The sequence below is a fragment of the Neodiprion lecontei genome, chromosome 5 (genome assembly GCF_021901455.1).
Source record: "Neodiprion lecontei isolate iyNeoLeco1 chromosome 5, iyNeoLeco1.1, whole genome shotgun sequence".
Taxonomy (NCBI): Eukaryota; Metazoa; Arthropoda; class Insecta; order Hymenoptera; family Diprionidae; genus Neodiprion; species Neodiprion lecontei.
In genome coordinates, this window is record NC_060264.1 from 6,487,369 (window position 1) to 6,507,722 (window position 20,354).

Here is a 20,354-nt window from a genome sequence, read left to right on the forward strand (position 1 = left end):
TTTTATTCGCTGCAGCAGTGCGGATAAACGGAGGAAAATTTTTTTCCACAAAATCATTACAAGGATGACGCCAATTCTCGGGACACGAAAGCGAGTGGTAAGGTTTAAACAAAATAAAGACAAAATAAAAAAAAAAAAAAAGTTAAAGAAAAAAAATTACGCACTCTCCGTGTAAAAACGTACAAGTTTCGCGTTACTCGTAATTACGTATACCTACATGTGTGAAAGAACCGTGATCATCAATTTATTTCCGATAATTCCGGCGATCGTCAATTCGGAAAAAATTGCGAGCCCTTCGTCTCTCGGAGAGCTTCACCCCGTCGCCATGTCTGCCGCCACCGGGGATGTTCCCCTGCGTGTCGGGGGGTGGTGGTGGAACGATGGAAGGGGATGAAGGTGTATCGACCGGAATGGAAACCCCGTAGACCGTCAGCGATGGCCTCAGTTCTCGCGGGACAAGCATCCTGACCAAAAGCGTCGTAGAGCCGAATCCGAGGACGACGCCGTGTCGCGAAATAAGAAAAACAAACTGATAAACAAGTTAAATAAGTTCAAAAAATAAATAACGTGTCAGCAGCCCTGCCGCAGATCGGCTTTCGAGCCGTGGTAAAATAAATACCGCCGAATCGGTTCGCGGCTTCTTTATCCTCGTCTGGACCGACGTCGATGAGACAGATTTGACCGTTGGACGAGAGTATCGCGGTTTTCGAGTTTGTCGTCACTGTGTCTGGACTAAGTTACTAACGGAATAGTAGAAGACCAAGGACCGGGAAGTGAGTATACACGCAACTTGTGCCTTATTTGCCCGTAGGAGAGACCCAGTTCAGCCAATCGCACCTGCTCATTTCCGTCTGTCTGACAATTAATTGACGCAAAGCACTGACGTAAGGATGGAAGGTTTTACCGAACGATAAGAGACGCGTCGAAACGTTTTACAGAACGACAAATCGCAGACTAGCGTGTGATCAATTGAGCAGTATAATTCGGTAAGGATCAGAGACCGGTGACGAATAACAGGAACCGATGAAGGGCGACGGAGAATTGATAAGTTTTCCTTTCTGGGTTCAATCGTAACCGTTTGCCTGTTTGTAACTTTTTCACGTCGTTATTATTCTCCACCGATTTGATATGACGCGATGAAAAAAAAAAAAAACTGCAGGGTAAAAGTCAAGAACCTATGTCTAATAAGTATGAATATTGAGATTTTTAAGGAGAACATCTGATGAATGTTTTGTAACGAAAAAACGATCCTGATGTAGCTCAATTGATTGAACATATCGAAGCTGCTCGTTCGGATTGAATAAGAAATATAAAGAGAGGGTAAATAGCAGATGAATAACGAATGTGAATGATATTAATATTCTTTGTTAAAAGGAGGCTATAAAAAATAGCGGACGAAGTAGGCAAAGATTACCGAATGAAGATTAAAAAGAAAAAAGAAAAAAAAACCGTCGGTGTTCTCCACCTCGGCGGTAACTGCAATTGGCATTATAATCGCGACGCGTATGAAAGAGAGAAGCATAAAAGCTGAGTGAAAAGCTCCAATTAAAAACAACAGTCGTTTGAACGAGGCAAAAGCTCGCTACGGTACGAATAAGGCATCTCTCCATTAGCGATTCGCTAACCTTTTTTAATTGGGTCAGTGTACCGCGCTTGTCCAGGCCTTAAAAATCACGCCTTTCATCGAGCATCGCGAATTAAACGAGTTACAGCGTTTAGGACAGCGTAGGCGGGCGGTAAAGATCCCTCGGCAGTGGAACTCTACGGTTAAAGGTCACCGGATCGGGCGTCGCGACGCACAGGTGATACTCGCTATTTCTTCGTCACTGTATAGGCACACCGTGTGTGTGTGTGTGTGTGTGTCCACCACCTTATACGAAGCCGTATGTACACGTAATGCCTTGGCTAATGCCGTCGCGTTGAGCAAAACACGTATGTGCCTGTATAATTTACCAGCCTCTTCGATTCTATCAGGGTACTGTCGTGTATCGGCTGCGTATCAGCTAACCGTTGCCTTTTCCACGCCGTTTACGAGCAGAGTGAAACGGCTATTATCAACAAATGTTACGGTGACTTCGTCTTTTTTTTTTTTTTTTTGTAATTGCCATTTTTATCTCAATTGGATCTTTTTCCCCGAATGTTTGATTTTCTACGCAAGTGACGAAGAACTTTTTAATCACTATCCTTAAAACATCGTGTAAGAACGTTGCAAAGATACGTATTGTTTTTCACCAAGCGTACTCAAAATCATGGATCTACCGCGCACATCGTACAGCCAAACTTTGCACGCTCAATTCTTATCTTCGAAGACCTAGCCAAAGGTGAAAATCATAGCTAAGCAACTCTTGCCATCGATTTCTTTCACTTGGAATAAGTTTCAGCGATTTATCACCACTGGAGATGATCGTAAAGCCGAAATAAAACGCCAAGCGAGCTATCGGCCGCCATGTTGGTTTGATGAGAAATGAGAAACGCTGACGGCTTGAATCGTCGTTTTAAATCTTGCATGGGCGAAATCGCGTTGCGTGCAACTCAACAGCGCAGCGAATGAAAGAAGAATAAGAAGGAAAAAGAAGCATTGATTTAATGCACAAGCCTCGACGGGGTTCCTGGTATCTCCAGTCACTAAATCCCGCGAAATTTTCCACCTAGGGTTAACCACCCTTGGATACGTCGCTTCTTCGACTGCATATCGTGTGCATATTTACCCTTCGTGACTACGTGCACGTAGGTACGTGGATGCAGTAGGTATATTTTTCCGAACCACCCACGCTGCTTGCTTACGTGCGTGCTTTCTCCTTGTGTAAAATCGATTCCACACGACGATCTTGACGGTTGTAAACTTTCAGTAACTCAACGTCGCTTCTCAGACGACTTGAATCGGACGAGCATTTATCGAGATTACCAAACCGAAAATCCTTGGCGCTGATAATCGGAAGCAGAAGACTACCGGGATTTTTCAATTCCATCAGCCTTGACCTTGTTCTACGGAGGCGAGTTCTTATCGTTGAAACGAAAGTCTTACGATCGGAGTATAAAATTTCAAGGATTGCGTTTCAGCGAAAAAATAAGTTTCACCTTGCCTTGCATGATAATATGGACTTTGGTTTAATTTTACGCGTTATTAAGCAGACACGCGAAAAGTGAATTGAGGTGGATATTTTTGGTCAGAGCGATCTTTACTCATGATTAGGTTATTCGGGGAAATTCAAAGAAACGAGCCACCTTTCAACTCGTGTCTTTTCTCTTCGGAGGGCGATCGCTTCCGCTTTTAAAGACACCGCGAGTTGTGCCGACGAGAAATCGGAGCTTTATTATATTGACAGTATCTTACAATGGGCCATTCGGAACCAGTTCACCCCGTATTTCCAGCCCTCTGCCAATATTTGGGTATATACAATACACCCAAGGGGTGGTTCTATTCGAGGCCTGGAATCCGCCTGTTGAATTTCAGTATAAGACAGCGATTTGTTTCACAGTTGGCTGTCGTGTTCTCTATATACTTTAATTGCGAGTCGAAAGTTAATTCACACAATCTGCGGCTACTTGTAAGAGGATAAGTTTGATTGACAAATTAACACAAGTCCCGGAACCCTTTTGTTTTTAAACAGCTATTTATTTCTTATAGTTATTCATATTTTTTTTTTTTTTTTTTACATACATTTTACAAGTAAAAAAAGAAAACTGTTTTTACTCAATCTTCAATCGTCTCGATTCTGATTGACTTGAAAAAACCGTCACGTACTATCACTTAAAACATCGCTTCGATAAATTATTAGTTAATTATCACCAAAGTACCTCATCGTTTTTACGTAGGCATAAAAAATGTGATTGATTAAAAAAAAAAAAAGGAAAGCACTTTGCGAAAAATCTTGCCAATCGAACATAACACTTGATAGAATTGATCGAATTACGAAATCGAAACCGACATTCATTAATCTGATCGTGACTAAAGTTGTTGGATTAAACTGAAACACAAAGTACCATAAATTGAATCAACTAAACAGGATTATTCGTCTGTCAAATAATTTCTTATTTTCAATATCCGCACACCAGCGAGCTTTGCCAAACGGGAAAAATTATCCAGACTGCTATAATTTCAATCGTCTCCTGAAAAAGCTCGACACATTCATTGCGCGGTTAAAAAATTCTTTTTTAAGGTTCAAGCTCGTTCATTGACGATCCGATTTCACTTAAAATTCGAATCTCCGCCTCTCCGGAAAAAAAAATAAACGAATTTTCGCCAAAAATTAAGAAAAATTCAATAAAGTTTTATATCCACCAACTTCATCGTGATCAGTGAGCTTGATCTTGCGACATAGTCGAAGTCAACTTATCCGGCCGAGCTTTAACAACATTTTAAATTTAGCGTCACCGTGATATCGGCAAGGAACAGATTCTACACCCTGCACCATTCTACGATCCGTCCATTGACACGGAAATTCTAACGTATACTTAGAAAGTATGCTTGTGTCGGGCGCATATCGGAGACGGAGACGACTACAGGGGAGGTTTATTGCTCGGAAAAGCATAAAGTGGAACACTGGCCTGGATTGCGGTGTCATGGCTTAATGTGCAACGAGCGCAGTTCTGTTCTTCGATTCGATCCGCAGTTCTCTTCCGCACCATCCCCGCCCATTTTCTCCATCAGCCATATCTCACTCACCCCTTCGCCTAGTTTCTAAGCTTTCGACCTTCTCGCATCCTGCGCGCCTGGCATATTTTTCTCACTCTCATCCCCGTCGCTCGGTGTACATTATCATACATACATATCCATATTCTCTTTGTCAATTTACTTGGAACTCGGCCAAGCATGTCCAAGTATATGCCCTCCTTCAACGACGTAGGATTGAATATCCGGCGATAAATTGTTACGATGCGTTGCATATTTTTTCATAACGGGTCATTTGGCGATTCCGCTTGTTGTAAAAAGGCGACGAGTTCGTCATCGGCAACTCATTTTGCATCGTTGACAAACGCATCTCTTCGATTCCGCGAAATCAAAGATTATCCATACACTGCTTCGGTGTTTATTCGTATATACGATACAACGGTTCAATTTTCATCAAAGCCTTGTCCGAACAATCACGGATTCGACTGTGGATGCAATCACGTCGGATACGAGGCAAAAAAAAAAAAAAAAAGAAAAGAAGAAAGTCGTTCAAACAAAGGCGCAGTTGATGCAATCATCGATGAAGTTGAATTTCATCAAAATCACAAAGATATAATTTTAACCATCAATAAACACAATTTTCTTTTGCTCCGTGAATTAAAAATTAAAAATTTGTATATTTTTTAAGTAAATTCTGTATACAATGTTATCGTGATAAAATCAATGAATATTTTACCGAATATTCATTTACGGCAAGATAATTGCTTGCAGCTTCTATTGGTACTTGGAATGTATTGATTCGTTTTTTTTTTTTTTTTTCAATCCAACGTTAAAATGACCCGAAGGTAAACTGGGAAAAAATCGTACCCCGAAAATTCATCGCTCCGTTGTCAAGTTGGGGGTGGGTGATTTTACGCCGGTCGAAACTTTCCGCCTTCGAATTGCGAGAGTGGGTCGCGGGTCGGAGAATTAATTGTGGACAATTGGAGCGGTGAGCCGAGGAAGGAATAAACATTCCCGACTACGGGGGTCCCTGCAGGTAGGGCAAAAACCGCGTTATGCAACGGACGTTTCGAAGTGGGTATACGTATAGTTCCTCGACAGCGTTCGATAGCCAACCGGGTTGCAGTGGTCGTCGGCCCCGTCGGCGTATCTAGGCCAACACCCTCTCTGGGCTCCTCCGCGCCCCAGCTCAACACGTTTTCAACCCCTGTCTGTCCAACCCCACACATATTATACACCGGAGCACAACAACCCCCGCAGCTCGCTTCGCCCGGCTATCCATGTCGAGGATGAATATCGCGATAGGCATCCTCCGCCGAGGTGAAAAACCACGTTTCGAATCGCCCGACGCTGAGGAAAATATCATTTTTTTCTTTTCATTTCTTTTTCTTTTGACTTGACAGAAAATTTTAACGCAATAGATATTTAATATTGTTCGAATTTCAAGATAACGTGCTATAGAATGAGAGAAATTTGTTATTTCCGGTCACCGCTCAGTCCTTAACTATTTTCATTCTTTTACCACAATCGACAAAATATACTCCTAGGTACAAAGTGTACTTTTCACAGTGTACGTGTACGAATATTTGGAACGATTTTAATTGACAATATTACACTATCTGGTTATTTCGACGTCATAAATTTTTTTGTTCGGTGAAGTATATTTTTCAGTTGAACAAGGCCTTGACGACATCGATTTATTGTTGCACTGTCGACGGGTCGGAAAATTGTTTGATCAATAACATTTTAATGGTCTTTAAATTCAAGTTGCAGGTATAGCCGATCATCTGTTTCGCGATACGAAAAACTCGCACAGTTTTCTCGGATGTATTTTATAACCGTCCGGTTATTACAGGTCAGAAGTAACGAACTAATTTATTATGTACCTGAGATTTCTATAGATATTAAACGAATGTAGGCAAAAAATTATAATTTCAGATTGTAGAATTTTAAAATGTAGAAAGTTGCGAAGTAGAAACGTGAAAACATATAACGCCAAAATATACAATCGCCACAGTTCTATATTTTTCCATACTTTAAAATTTATTTTGGCATTTCATGCGATTTATTTCAGTAAAATTATTACAGAATCAATATATTTTCAACAATTTTTCCATACTTATAAGCTTACGCTGGCGATTTTATATTGTCGTCTTAATTCTACGTTTCTTGCTTTTATAAACTTTATAGACTTTCTGTCTTTAAACGTTTTCAAGTGTCGGATTGGAGATTTAAAGAATTCGAAATTATGACCCTTTTATTGACTGGCCATTCGACTTTTTGACCCGCAAGCTTGATCGAAAACTCCGCCGACAAGGGCTTAAAATTTAAACGATATTTGTTATGCTTTCCAAATTACAACACAGTGAACTTCGTATTCAGAACTCGAAATCAGTGAAAACTTGATCGGTTGAAATTTCATATTCAAACTTCTCAAAACCTGTATATGTAGGTATAATGCAAATATCCATCTGTAAGACAATTCATAGAGAATTCACTTGCAGGGCAGGGTAAAAATCAACCGCTATCAATGAAAACTGACGAAACGATACATGTTCGAATTTCCATTTCCTGTAATAAAATTTTACCAAAAACTTACAATCACCGTAAAATTTTTTACAACCGAGCATTTGTATTTAAAATCCGGCCGATCATCCCTGTAACAATCGAATCAAACGAATGTGGTAAAAAAATCTGTAAATCACCGCTAAAAGCAACAAACATTTGAACGTAGTTGCAGTGGCCGAGAACACGTGGATAAACGGATTCGATATACCGACTAATAAGAGTTAAACACACACGGCGTTCCTCGTACAAAAGCATACGCAATGCGAAAGTCGTGGGAGTAACCCAAGGGATGAGTTTGGGTTCTGCGTACGTGGCTTACGAAGGGCATTGCGTCATCGAGCTTAAACGCGCCCACGTCAGTCCGAGGGAAAATAAAAGGAAAATAAATATTCTCCGTGTAAGGTAGCCCCGAAATCCGTCGGTGCGGGGACAAAAGCCTAATTTTCACAAGGCTCAGCGGCTGCTGGGTAGGTGATTATCCTCTGCGAGCGGCGATTCAACGGTGAGAAGTTAATCAGTCACCGAGCTTAATCAGAGAGAGAGAGAGAGAGAAAAGGATATAGCAAAAAGTGAGAGAGAACAAAAGTAGGTTTAACGAGTGCTAAAACAAAGGAAAAAAAGAAAAACACAGCCGGTGGCGCTGCGTTTCGCGCATTTCACCCTCGGGGTGAAGAAAAAAAAAACGGTAGGATGCAGTGCAGTGGTGGGAGGAAATATTACGGCATGAAAAGAGTGGAATGAAAAAAGAAAAAAGATAAAACGAGATTATATATACCTATGTGTATCAAATAGTCGAAAACCCGAAGGCTTAAAATTCTGAAATGCAAGATTCCGAAATTTCGAGTAGGATAGAGCAAAGTTCCGAAAGATAAAGTTTCGGTAAAGTAAAATTTCGGAAATTAAAACATACTCAAACAGCGTAGTTTACTCAACGATTGGTTGTAAAAAATCGAAGAATGATTAGGATTTCGAACGTAAAAATATCGAAAATCAAAAACAAAGAAAGATCAAAGCGGTGAAATTTCACCAAGCCAGAAATTCACAGACCTAAATATCTTCGATCATTCGGAATTTCGATGTTTGACATTTGTTAATTTTCTCATTCTCGCACTCTCGGAACTTTGACTCGTCGGTTTTCAAACCATTCGAAACTTTGATGTTTCGTCAAAGATTGATTTCTTTACTCAAAATTTCGCCGCCAAAAAATTCAAAACTCGGCGCTTTCGGAACTTTTCAAAAATTTTCAGAAATTTCAACCCAGCCCCATACAGAGATACGAAAGCTCTTCCAATTTCGAAGTAGGTTGTACGTCTTGCGTTTTCTCTCCTTTACTGCCTCCTCCTTAATATCTATATTTTTCTATTATTGAACCCCGTCTCTCGGCACTTCCGGTTTTATTATACATCTATTCGGCTATGCACCGCATACATGTATACCTATCACGCAAAACCAATGCAGAGAACAAAACTATCGAAGCTTGTATATTGTGGAGTGTGCGGCGTATATAGAACTCAACGTTCTAGTTTCTGTATCGAACGCCCTGAGCTTTCAGCCTCAACTCTTGTCGAGCCTCGGCTATCGCGACCCTCTTACTTCGAGGCTTTTCTCAAGCTCGGTTATAGGGTTGCACACAATGTCTGCGAGACGGTACTGCGTATTTCCTTGTATACGTCGCTGTGTATATCCTCGATGCGAAGGACAAGTTGGAAACTCGTTTCGCAAGCTGCGCGGCATTGCAAGCCACGAAATATCCAAGTTTAAATACTCTCGACGAATACTTACGGATACAAAATTTCACGGAACAAATATTTAAGAAGAAAAGCTCACTGTCAAAATTAACACGATGGAAAAGATCATCTTTCATCCCTTACGAACGAAAATTCGTTCGAAGCAGGTAGTAGAAAATCAGTTTCTACATCAATAAAAAATATGTCGTATTTAAAATCGTTTGTTCAAAACTCGATTTAATTATTCACGTAGTTGTATCGAATTTCATGAAAATTCTAGTGTTCCAAAAACGGACCTGAATATATCTTGCTATGATAAATGGTTAGAGATTTATTTCGAGGAAGAGGAAATTGGCTGATGTCTAGAATTCATCCATTGACAATTAAGCTTGTATCGTTTTCCTGCGGACTGACACCGATTGTCTTTTTGTGCTTTCAGAATGATAACGGCATTGCCAGTGCCCTCGGTAAAGGTTTTCCACAAAACGTACTACCAAGAAAAATGCCCACGCATAGGAAGTAGCCAACCCGGAAGTCCCCTGACGGAAAGCGAAGCGGTTTTGGCCCTCCTCGACAAGGAACCGCCGGAATATTATTTCTGCGGAAAGGTGAGCGTGCAAGGTTTATCTAATATTCTAATCCATTCCATGTATTTGCGTTTTCATTCGCGTGAGCTGACGATCAGAGGAATTCCAACGAATCTTGATCGTAGGCAAAAAATAGTTTGCAATTTTCTTTCCTTTCATACAGTTATGTGGATATAAGCGTGAATCGAACATTTGACTTTGAATTTTATCAGCCCGTCAATAGATGATTCGAAAAATTGCTAACTGCTGAGAAAGGAGAGAAAAAAAAACTTGTAAATTACAACATTCAATTTTGTCCTAAACGCCTCGAATCCTTTTCATTCGATTTTTTTTTTTTTTTTTTTCTTTCAATAAGTAGGGTATTTTCAAAAAAAGAAATTCTGCCATCATTGGCGATGTTTCTAGCTTTTCCATTCCGTATAAGAAGAAAAAGTATGGCTACAATTACAGAACTGAAAACCACCTGACAGCTAAGCAATTGCAGCGAGTAAAATTTCAGCTTCTTACTATCTTACCGCTCTCTTTTTCCCGTGCATAATTCATCCGTTTGTACGAAAATACTCTATCGTGAAGGACTATCAGAAGTTCTCCTATAATCCATGAACGTTGTTTTCTAAATTCAGAAATAATAGCTGGCTATTTATAACCTCCACTTCTCAAGGTTATTTATCATCCACCGATCTGCACCGAGTGCCTGAAATTATTATACCTGGCCGATTACGTACTACGTAAAAAAACAAAGCTTTACAGTCACGGATGATAATTAATTCAAGTGACCGTACGTATGGGTGGGCTGTCTTAATTTGTAAGCGTATAAGAAAATTCTAGCGGACGGTATTTAACGAGTCAGGAAAAAGCGTAGAATTCCTCGATCCGCGGGAATCAATTTGTCGACGAAACATTACATCGCACAGCTAGTAAAGCAGGTGTTCCCGAACTGTATGGAAGCCCCGAAAGAGCGACGACTTACAAAGTACAACTTAGTAAATCACAAAACTCTGTGTTCGTACTTTAGAAACGAACGGGGCTTCGCATCTGCATGTGCGAGTCAAACTGTTGAGCGTTGTTCATTCGATTCAATTATTAGCCGTATTTTTCCGGTCTAGTTAAACTATCGACTGTCAAAGTAGTTTGATTGGCCAAGAATCGAGATTATTTATTAATTTTATTTATGAAATTATCGTATTCGCGAGCTACGAATTGATCTGGTAAAAAGTTTAGAGACATGCTAGTATCATAAAAAAAAGCTTGGATCATCAACGCTCCGTTCCACATCGCTGAAATTGTTGATAAACAGTAGATTTGTTCAATTCACTCCACGATGGTTTATTTTATTGAGATTATTTTTTACAGAGTCACTAAAAAAGATTCTCCTTTATTTTTTTTCTATTCAGCAATCAATTTGACGTTGTCAGTTATCGATTATACTCGATATTAGAGCTTTTTTTCATTAATCCGGTATATTCGATTTTTTATTCTTTGTTCGTAAAAAAATCTTGATATAACGTACAAACATTCAAATATCTGGACAAATACTGAACGTAAAATTGACGCAGAGTATAGATTGTTGGCAAAACCGAACTACTTGACATTGATATTTTTAAACATTCGAAATAAATGATAACCGATCGCTCAGTTCACATTCGAACCCAGAAGAACAAAAATCGACGAAACAGCTGTCAACTTCTGAATTGTGAATCATAAAAGTGCATGAAGATTCGAAATATGACAGGGTTGAAAAATGACCGCCGGTCTACACGCTCGGAAAATTAATGTAAGCGAGTTTCTTCACAGCTGTATCGAGAATTTCAACACACTTGCGTACAATCCGAAAACACATATTCCACTCCCTTCTCACTTGGTGCGTGGGCATGGATACACCTATTCTCACGAAACTGATGCGTCATGCACGCTATTAAAACCATCTCAAAGTATCGATCAGACGAAACGGCTGAGATATATGTGTGTAAAATTTATACGCGTATCAAAGTAACTACGCAGCGAATTTCGTCGTGACGTCGCGTGTGCTTTTAATTTCGTATCCACGATTTATAAGGGATGAAACGAAGCGAAGGACATCGGTATTTTGTATTTTCTTACGCTCCCATAATGGAAAAAGAAGATAACGCACAAGACTGATCAAAAATAGATTTAAGATTTGTGCTCCATTCGAATCTCAAGTTTCAAACTTGAATCTAGCAAATTCTGGTAATATTTGAAATCAATACATTACAGGTTGTGACATAATTCACGAGTTTGGGATTCGAGTGATCATAGTTGGACGAACTATAAGCTGAGAAAAAATAATTATAACGTTCATTTTGGTTTAAGAATTCTCAGTAAAATCAATCGACGAACCGGTCGATATTCAAGCTGATAAAGCTTTTGTTTTCTAATCGAATAAAAAAAGCCACACGGGGCTTTGGAAACATTCTTTTCTCATCGCCGCCCCGACATTGAACGAAGTGTGAATTTCAGGTGAATTCTCTCCACGTTGTCGTCGGTTCTCTTTTGCTCGGAGCCGTCGTCCTGGTCGTCGGTCTCGTCCAGCTTGCGCCTGGAGCAGAAGCAGCGCAGAATTCGGCGGCCCTTATAGCAGCGGGCTGCGGCCTTTTGGTCGTTGGAGTGCTTTTGGCACCCCTCAGAGCGTTGTGCATAAGGCGGCAGAAGGCCGCCCACAAAGACGGCGCGCATCAACGCAGCGTTACCAGTATAGACATGCTCTTGGCACAGCATAGGTGAGAGAAATGAATTTGAAAATTTAAACCTTAGATATCGATGCCTTGATTTCACATTACTTCAAAATTGTTGAAAACCTATCGCACTGAGAGAAATTTTTATTTCCGCTTACCGCTCAGTCCTTGACTATTTTCATTCTTTTACCACGATCGACAAAATATACCTCTAGGTAGAAAATGAAAATTAGTTTTATAGCTGTTACCCGAAAGTCTGGTATCCGTTGCTATTCTTTCTCGTTACGATCACTGTTACTATATTATAGTTACGAAAAATTACGAATTGACGTTAAAGCTTTGTTAACTAAAAAAGTAGAGCAAACCTCAAAAACTGATTTTGCGTCGCAATAACCAAAAAAACATCGACGATAGCGCAAAATGTTTAGGCGTACCTCGTTTTTCCTAATTCCAACAATATTCAAACAGTTTTTTTTAACTATACCTATTTTACCAGATTTTTCTAGTTACTGTAACAAATGAAATTTTTCTCAGTGCAAATCGGTTCGATTTCACTTTACGATATCTAATTTTATTCAGAAGCCTGCCTCGCGTTAAGATTAATAAAAATTGTCGATTTGTGTTGAAGAAATTTTTTTGAGTCAAGGCAATTCTTTCTCTTCGTGAGTCGATTTCAACGACGTTTGATTTTTTTTTTCTTCGTATTAAAATTCTGTCGAGCAAAAACTCGCACGTTGTGACAATTGCTGCTAATTTTATCATCAAAGTACAAGGAAAATGATTTATCGAGGTTTTGAACTCGCTTATCGATTTCCATCGAGCTCGACGCGAGGAACTTGGCGTAACTGCGCTATAAACACGTGGGATAAATAATTTTTCAACAGAGATTTCACGGTCCTGATGCCCGACGAGCTGGAAGATCTGGTTGGCCGACCGACCGCTGCTTTGGAGAGCAAAATTCGTAAGCAGGGTCACAACACCTAGGCCTCGGTAACGCCGTCGGACGGTTCACCTGGAAGCGAAACACCCTCATCCCCGCAACAGCCGAAATCACCACCGAAAATTAACCACCATATCGTTAACGCGACGAATTACACGCACTCGCACAACATGCGTAAGCACAGCCTCGTCTAGATACTGGACGTTCATCCACCCACCCTCCACATATTATACGGCCGATCGTCGATGTAAGTCCCAATGTAAATTGCCCGCCTAAGCATGTCATCGTCAAAAAATCACGCTGTCGCGAACTTTCTCATTAAATTTTTTAATTTGGTTATTTATTTTTATCTACTTTTTCTTACCTACTTCCTTTTTTATTCACATTTTTATTTATTTGTTTATTTCTTTTCTTTTCTCTCTCTTCCGATTTTCTTCGCAACTGTTTTTTTTTTTTTTTTTTGACCTCGGTACAACAATTTTTCTCAGCGAGCATTGAAATTGATATACATATTATATGCATAAAATCGTTGAAGATGTGATTATGTTGATGACGAAAAAAAAAATTTGACTCTTTGATCGATGATTGTGTTGATATTGAAAAAAAAAAAAAAAATTGAATGAAATTGTAAAGATTTGTATATTCCTTTTCTTTCTAGTGTTTTCTGTCTTTTTTTAATTCGTGAATAATCCCCTGTACCGAGTTTGAATTACAGCATATTATTAATATATAACAATAGACAATTGTGAATGTATAGAATAACATTATGTATAAGATATCATGAATTTTAGCGATTAAACGTTTTTTCTATATCATTCTAAAGGAAATGAATTCGGTATATGCACATAGGTATATAATATATATATATATACACAGACATGTAGGGTAGACCCAAAACAACGAGACCGATTTGAAACGTGAATGAAATTCGAACGCGTTGACCGATTTTCGAAAACTTTATTTTTCTTGAAACTAGAAAAATGAATCATTCATGTCGCGTTTGAAAATCTGAAAAATCTTTATTCACTGCTGAGATGCACGCTCTTGAAAATCGGCTTTTGAAATAATCGCTGGGAGACTGAAAAAAAATAATAATATTAAATAATGTTCAATTTCATATGGATATTGAGTTGAACATTCTCTGATATTATTTTTTCTTTTTTCAGTCCCCAAGCGATTTTTTCAAAACCTGATATCCAAACGCGAAATAAAAGATTCGTTCTTCTACTTTCGAGGAAAAGAAAGTTCGCGAAAATCGGTCAAAGCGTTTGGATTTTATTCACGTTTCAAATCGGTCCCGTGTTCTTGACCCACCCTGTACATAGGTGCGTATATTGCGAGCAGCTGTTGTGAGAATACAGCAAATGGATGAATTTTAAATGTCGGCGATTAGAAGATAACGTGAATGACGTGATTAAAAGTAGGTACAGGTATAATAACACATCAGATATATACAAAGTCACACACGTAACAAACGTAAATACGTTCATACATATAATATAGCTTTTGTTACATGCGTAGGGTGAGAATGAATGAGAAAGTAAATAAGTAAACCAACGGTGTTACACGTATGACAAAAAAAAAAAACAAAAAAATGAAAAAAAATATATAAATAAAAAAAGAGGAAGACAAAAAATTTCCATACGCAACCGCGTATAAAGAGACGTCGTCGGTTTGATTATCGTAGGTCATGTATAAAAATACATAAGTCAGGCTCACCTCTCTCCGTAGGGAAATTAAGTATGGAGGATAAGAATTTTTCGTTAAAGTATATAAATATCTCAAGTAATTTTGCATCGTGCTTAAATATTTTGTAAATCTTATTTACATTATATATATATACGTACCTGTATAACATGTAATATTGTCGTTGTGTGAAATTGCTGGTCAATTTCGTGTTACCCTTACCCCATTAGCACTGAAAACAAACAAAAAATAAAAAGGTTAATCATTCTACCTTCCATTCGAACGGAATATATGATTAATCTGTATTATTTCGCTTATATGCGTAACTCGATATTATACCTCCTATATATTTATATTTTTAGCTTCAATATTTTCTAATTTCTTTGTTTTTTATACAATTAATCAAACTTGCCTTGCGCGCCCCTTAATAATTATACGATGTCCAAGTGAGGTTGAAATTATATTACGTATAGAACGCATAATTCTAACTACGAACAGAAGATGAAAAAAAAAAAAGAAAGAAAGAAAGAAAAAAAAAAACTTCCTCCACATTTATAAAAGTCGAGAGAAATATTTCATTAGTTGAATTGAATTCGCATGACTGTCCAAGTTATGCACGTAACGTGTTATACAACGCAATGACATATGCGCACATAATACATATGTTATCGCTCTACATGTCTGTCTGTCGCTATAATCGAAGGAAAGAATTAGTCTACTTAATAAGAATTTGAAAATAAAAAAAATAAAAAATGAAGAAAAAAAAAAACTAAAAAGGACATCAGACATCCTTCCAAAAAAAAAAAATGTGTAAGAAAAAGATGAACGATAAAAAAGATGTTGAAAAATCCTTACCAAAAGTATATTCAAAAGTTGAAATTTCGGATTGGCCAAACTGAGCTGCCAAAGAAAAAAAAAATAATAAGGAAAAACAAGTAAATAAAAAGAATAAACAAATTTTTCGAGTAAAAAGGAAGAACAAAAAAAAAAACAAAAAAATCAGTACCATGCTACGAAATTATTGTAACATCATTAACAGCCTAGTGTATAATCAACAATTTGGAAAAGTTTGTAAATAAAACGATTAAGGTTCTTTGTCGTTGTACAACGATTACAAAACTAATATAAATCAAATTGAATTCGAAACAATTTAAAGAATTGAAAAATATGATTAATACGAGAAATTCAAAATTTAATCATCTCTGACTGATGAATAAAGAATTCGTTCAAATCGGTATACCAAAAAAAAATTGAATCAGTTTTAATAAATTGATACTGAAACTTGATGAAAGTATTATCATTGTCACGTAATATTATTGTCAAATAATCAACCTATCAAAAATTAACGTATTATGTATGTATATAAGAAAAGAAAAGGGAAACAATTGAGAAAAACAAAAAAAAAAAAAAAAGAAGAAGAAATAAATTAAACGCTGGTGTCGTTTTAATCTAGTTCATACGAATACGTGATTATTTTAAAGAGAAATGTGATAAAACGCCTATTAAAGTTATTATTGTTATTATTACCATAGTTTTTGTTGTTAGTATTATTGTAATTACACGCTTACGCCGATATTATCGTTATCGTTGCTTATTATTATCCGTTAGAAGTGCGAATTCTTTGAAAAATTTGGTAAGTTTCTGATTTTTGCTTGCCTTTTGTCTCTATTTAATGAGTCGAAATTTCGTTATTCAAATCACCTATTCACACTCTGAAGTTTGATCGAAAAATATCGAAGGAGACATAATCAAAGAATACAAAGTCTAATAGCTTCAGATTCAAATATCAACGGATGTAAGTTTGAACAATAATTTTTCCTGAATAAATAACCTCGTGATAAGAAAAAAGAAATGAACGTATAAGAAAAAATACGCAATAAATGAAGAGAATTTGAGGAATAAAATTACTTATCAAATTTTGGAACCGTTGATTATAAACATTTTAACGCCACGTATAAATTGCACGCCATGTATTCGAGTACATGCGTTACATGTGTTGGATCAATTTTCAAAAATTGCAATAATACAAGCATATAGAAACATAACGAGGAAGCGAAAATCGGTGACAATGAATTTCCGCACACGACGCGTTGCAGGATGAAAAAAAACGCATAGAGAAAGAAGCACGTTATCCATGATGCTTCGAAAATGAAACATAAGTTCAATGTTAGTCGTAAACTCTAACTATACGTATATTCCTATATAACACAGATACAATAGCTGATAAAAATTTCAACCGAAATATCTGTTCGTACATGCTTACATAGTTAAATTACTATCATTGCGTTACACGATGAGAAAAAAATTCTGGCCACATTGCTGATTGATCTTTACCTAAATATATATTATACGCGGTATAACTTAACTTTGAAGGATTGAAAAAATCAATCATGTGTTTGCCTTAATCGTTGAAGGGGAATGAAATAGAGAGAGAAATAAATTAAAAAAAAAAAAAAACACAGAAATAAATTTGCTAGTCTCGTTATCTGTTGAGCTTTCTTATTAAAGAAAGAGTTGAAAATTAAAAAACAGAACGAGAATAGAAGTATAAGTAAAATTCAAAGTGTAACGCAACGCAATGAAAGAAATCACCCGCCACACTGTTGTTCCGCCAGGAAATAAGAAATATTTTTTTATCGTCAGATTAGTTACTCGATGCGTTACGGTACAGAGAGGCGAAAAGATAAACATAAAAATGAAGAGGAAAAAAATGATAAAAAAATTGAAACCGTCGAATGGAGTATTTAATTGATTTAAAGTTTAAGCATATGAATTTCAAAAGATGTATACTACAACACAGTATACATATATTGTAATATTAAATATATCAGAGTAATCATCAATCGTAGAAATCTCTTTTCGAAGATTTTGTTTCACACAATACGATATTAAAACGTAACAGCGTATTGAACGTATGAAAACATATGCGCAGAAGATAAATACGATTCGTATAATTATACCGATATGCCATATATTTACCATACGAGAGAAATTTTCACGTTGGCTATAACAAGTATATAAGTATAATTATAACACGTATGATAATACACCTAAATGCAGAAGCCTTTGACAAACATATAATATACATACTTATAAATGAAAATGTGAGAGAGATAATTATTAGTATTAAAAATAAAAATAAAATAATAACATTGTAATAGATGAATCATACATAGCTTAATAAAATTGAAAAAGAAAAAGAAAAAAAAAGAAAAGAAACAACCATCCCAAGGTACAGGCATACTCTTTGCGTACATCGTGTACGTGTAACAAATGAGTTATCGCAGACTTTAAATATTAATAACAATAGTAATATAGTATAAGTATATAACGTCATTCAGCGCACACATTTACCTTGTAAAACGGTACTTATGACGGTGTTCTATGAAACGGGAATTTTTCAAATAATAAAAAAAATGCCAAGGCGGGATTTTTTTGTTTCCTTGATTATTCTTTCAATTTACAAACAAATCTAAGCTTGTGTAGGCTTCGTCGCTGATTGAAAAAATTCACACGTAGGTAGGCGTATGATTTACGAAGAGTTTTTGGTTGGGTTGCGGTATCGGTTAGGTCGGATCGATTTATCGGAAATTACCAAGGTGTAAATTCGTCGTACGCTCGAGTTAACGTTATTGCTTACCACCTACATGCACACCGACATTTTTCATCCATTACACGTTCTAGTTGTGGTGAATTTGGAATATCTGGCGGGGGACCAAAATCAATTCGATATATTTATACAAGTGTGTACATCGATATCGTCGCATCAGGACATTGTACATACGCGCATTGCGTAATACACGCTGCCGGTAAAAAAAAATGCTGTGTAGAATCGCGTGCAGGCGTTGTAAATTACATTTTATTCATTTACAAGTCGTTTGAAACAAACAATTTTAATCCTCATGGAACACCATCATACCTTCCGAGCCATGTACATATACATGATATGTTATACATATAATGGATAAGAATAAAAATTGAGAGTTTTTAATGCCAAATGATGTAGTAATTGGAGAGAGAGAGAATGAGAGAAAAAACGAAGAAAAATCATGATACAGAATCAAAATATATATATATATATAAATGAAAAAATAAAAAATGATGATCCCACGTTGCGATATGCAGTAACTGTTATAGTTGCGATTTTTGTATAGAAAAATATCAAGCTATTGAACGGGAAGGAAAATTCGATCAAAGTAAAATTACACCGAAAATCTTGTAGTTTTTTTTTTTTTTCAAACCTCGGATGCAACAAACCACAACGCAAACACATTAATCCCGTTCGACGCGAACTGCAATTCGGTGTAAAATAGTTTCATTGAATCTTTTCTTCAATTTTTGAGATTTTATAACTAATATCAGGAGAGAAAAATCAGCCAATTTTATGACATTGCTAAAATTGTACTAAGACACTCGATATTAAATACTGCATCGTACATTGAATGCATGGAATGAAAATGAGGATGAAAATATTCATGATAATCCGTCTTTAAAATATTATACTTGAAAAATGTAAAACTGTGTATAAAACACTTTAGTTTTACTATCTCTGGAGTCAAATAATTACTGCACAAGTGATTCGTTGAAAGAGATAAATTTATTGGAAACATTTGTAGGTACTTAATGATACGCGTCATTTCGTGATGCCTTGATATGCGAGAAACTTAATAATTCGAATCAAAAGATGTTTTAGTACGTAATATAATCGGTTCGATTCTTCTGGATACTTCTGGATCGATCTCTGAATTTTTAATATGAAATTACGTGTGTATTTATATGGTGTGGTTACAACCTAAAAATTGTGACGAAAATACACGCATGAATATCATATACCATAAATTATGCATACGTGATTGAATAAATAAATGAATATATAATTAATATAATAATTACTCAAAGTGATTATAAAAAGGAATTGATCATGGTAAATTACGATAAATTTTCCAAAATTATAGATAAAAGTCTTCGATTTCAATTCGAGTATTAAATATTAATTATTGTACGTATGTGTATGAATGAAAATAACAATTTTTTCTCTCAATTGAAATTCGGTCAAGAAACTTTGTCGGTATAATTACACCATATATGTTATACGACAGTTATACCGATATGTGAATTATTATTATCATATACTATAATATCGTGCATTTGGCAATTCATTGGATTAAAAGAAAAAAAGATGCAAAAATGATGAAATTGAACAAGATTGAAAAAGAAAAAAAGCTCGATAATTCGTCGCTTTATATTATGTTTTTTTTTCCCGTATATTTTGTAACCCGTTATTATAATATAATAAATAAATATACTATACATATACTACATATATTATACATATATAAATAAAAAGTGTCATGAAAATGGCGTTTTCATTTTTATTTAAAACCGAAAACATTTATCCATGGTAAATTTAATCATAGAATTTATATCGAATCGACGTCACGAATAGAGAAAAATAAAAGCAAAATGAAAAAACAATGAAGAGCAAAAAAAAAAAAAAAAACAAACTATTCTCAGCCAGTATATTATTCTCGCGATATT

At 36.4% G+C, this 20,354-nt stretch overlaps 1 protein-coding gene and 1 long non-coding RNA gene across 2 annotated transcripts in view; one reads left to right on the forward strand and one right to left on the reverse strand.

Moving 5' to 3' along the window:
- Window positions 1–439: 439 nt before the first annotated feature.
- Window positions 440–13,564, forward strand: LOC107219089. Its single transcript, XM_015657176.2, has 4 exons — window positions 440–773; window positions 9,350–9,518; window positions 11,976–12,235; window positions 13,075–13,564. The coding sequence occupies exons 2-4, from the start codon at window positions 9,351–9,353 to the stop codon at window positions 13,172–13,174; spliced, it is 528 nt and encodes a 175-aa protein (XP_015512662.1). The 5' UTR covers window positions 440–773; window position 9,350; the 3' UTR covers window positions 13,175–13,564.
- A 1,339-nt stretch (window positions 13,565–14,903) lies between these two features.
- Window positions 14,904–20,354, reverse strand: part of LOC124294725 — a 92,899-nt gene continuing 87,448 nt past the window's right edge. The window contains exon 2 of the long non-coding RNA XR_006904655.1: window positions 14,904–15,048. This is a non-coding gene — a long non-coding RNA (uncharacterized LOC124294725). The remainder of the gene's footprint in view (window positions 15,049–20,354) is intronic.

Excerpts from the sequence above, each read along its gene's own strand:
- LOC107219089 (XM_015657176.2), top strand. The coding sequence starts at position 9,351 with ATGATAACGGCATTGCCAGTGCCCTCGGTAAAGGTTTTCCACAAAACG. Across the intron at positions 9,519-11,975 it reads AATATTATTTCTGCGGAAAG|GTGAATTCTCTCCACGTTGT; the intron begins GTGAGCGTGCAA and ends TGTGAATTTCAG. Across the intron at positions 12,236-13,074 it reads ATGCTCTTGGCACAGCATAG|AGATTTCACGGTCCTGATGC; the intron begins GTGAGAGAAATG and ends ATTTTTCAACAG.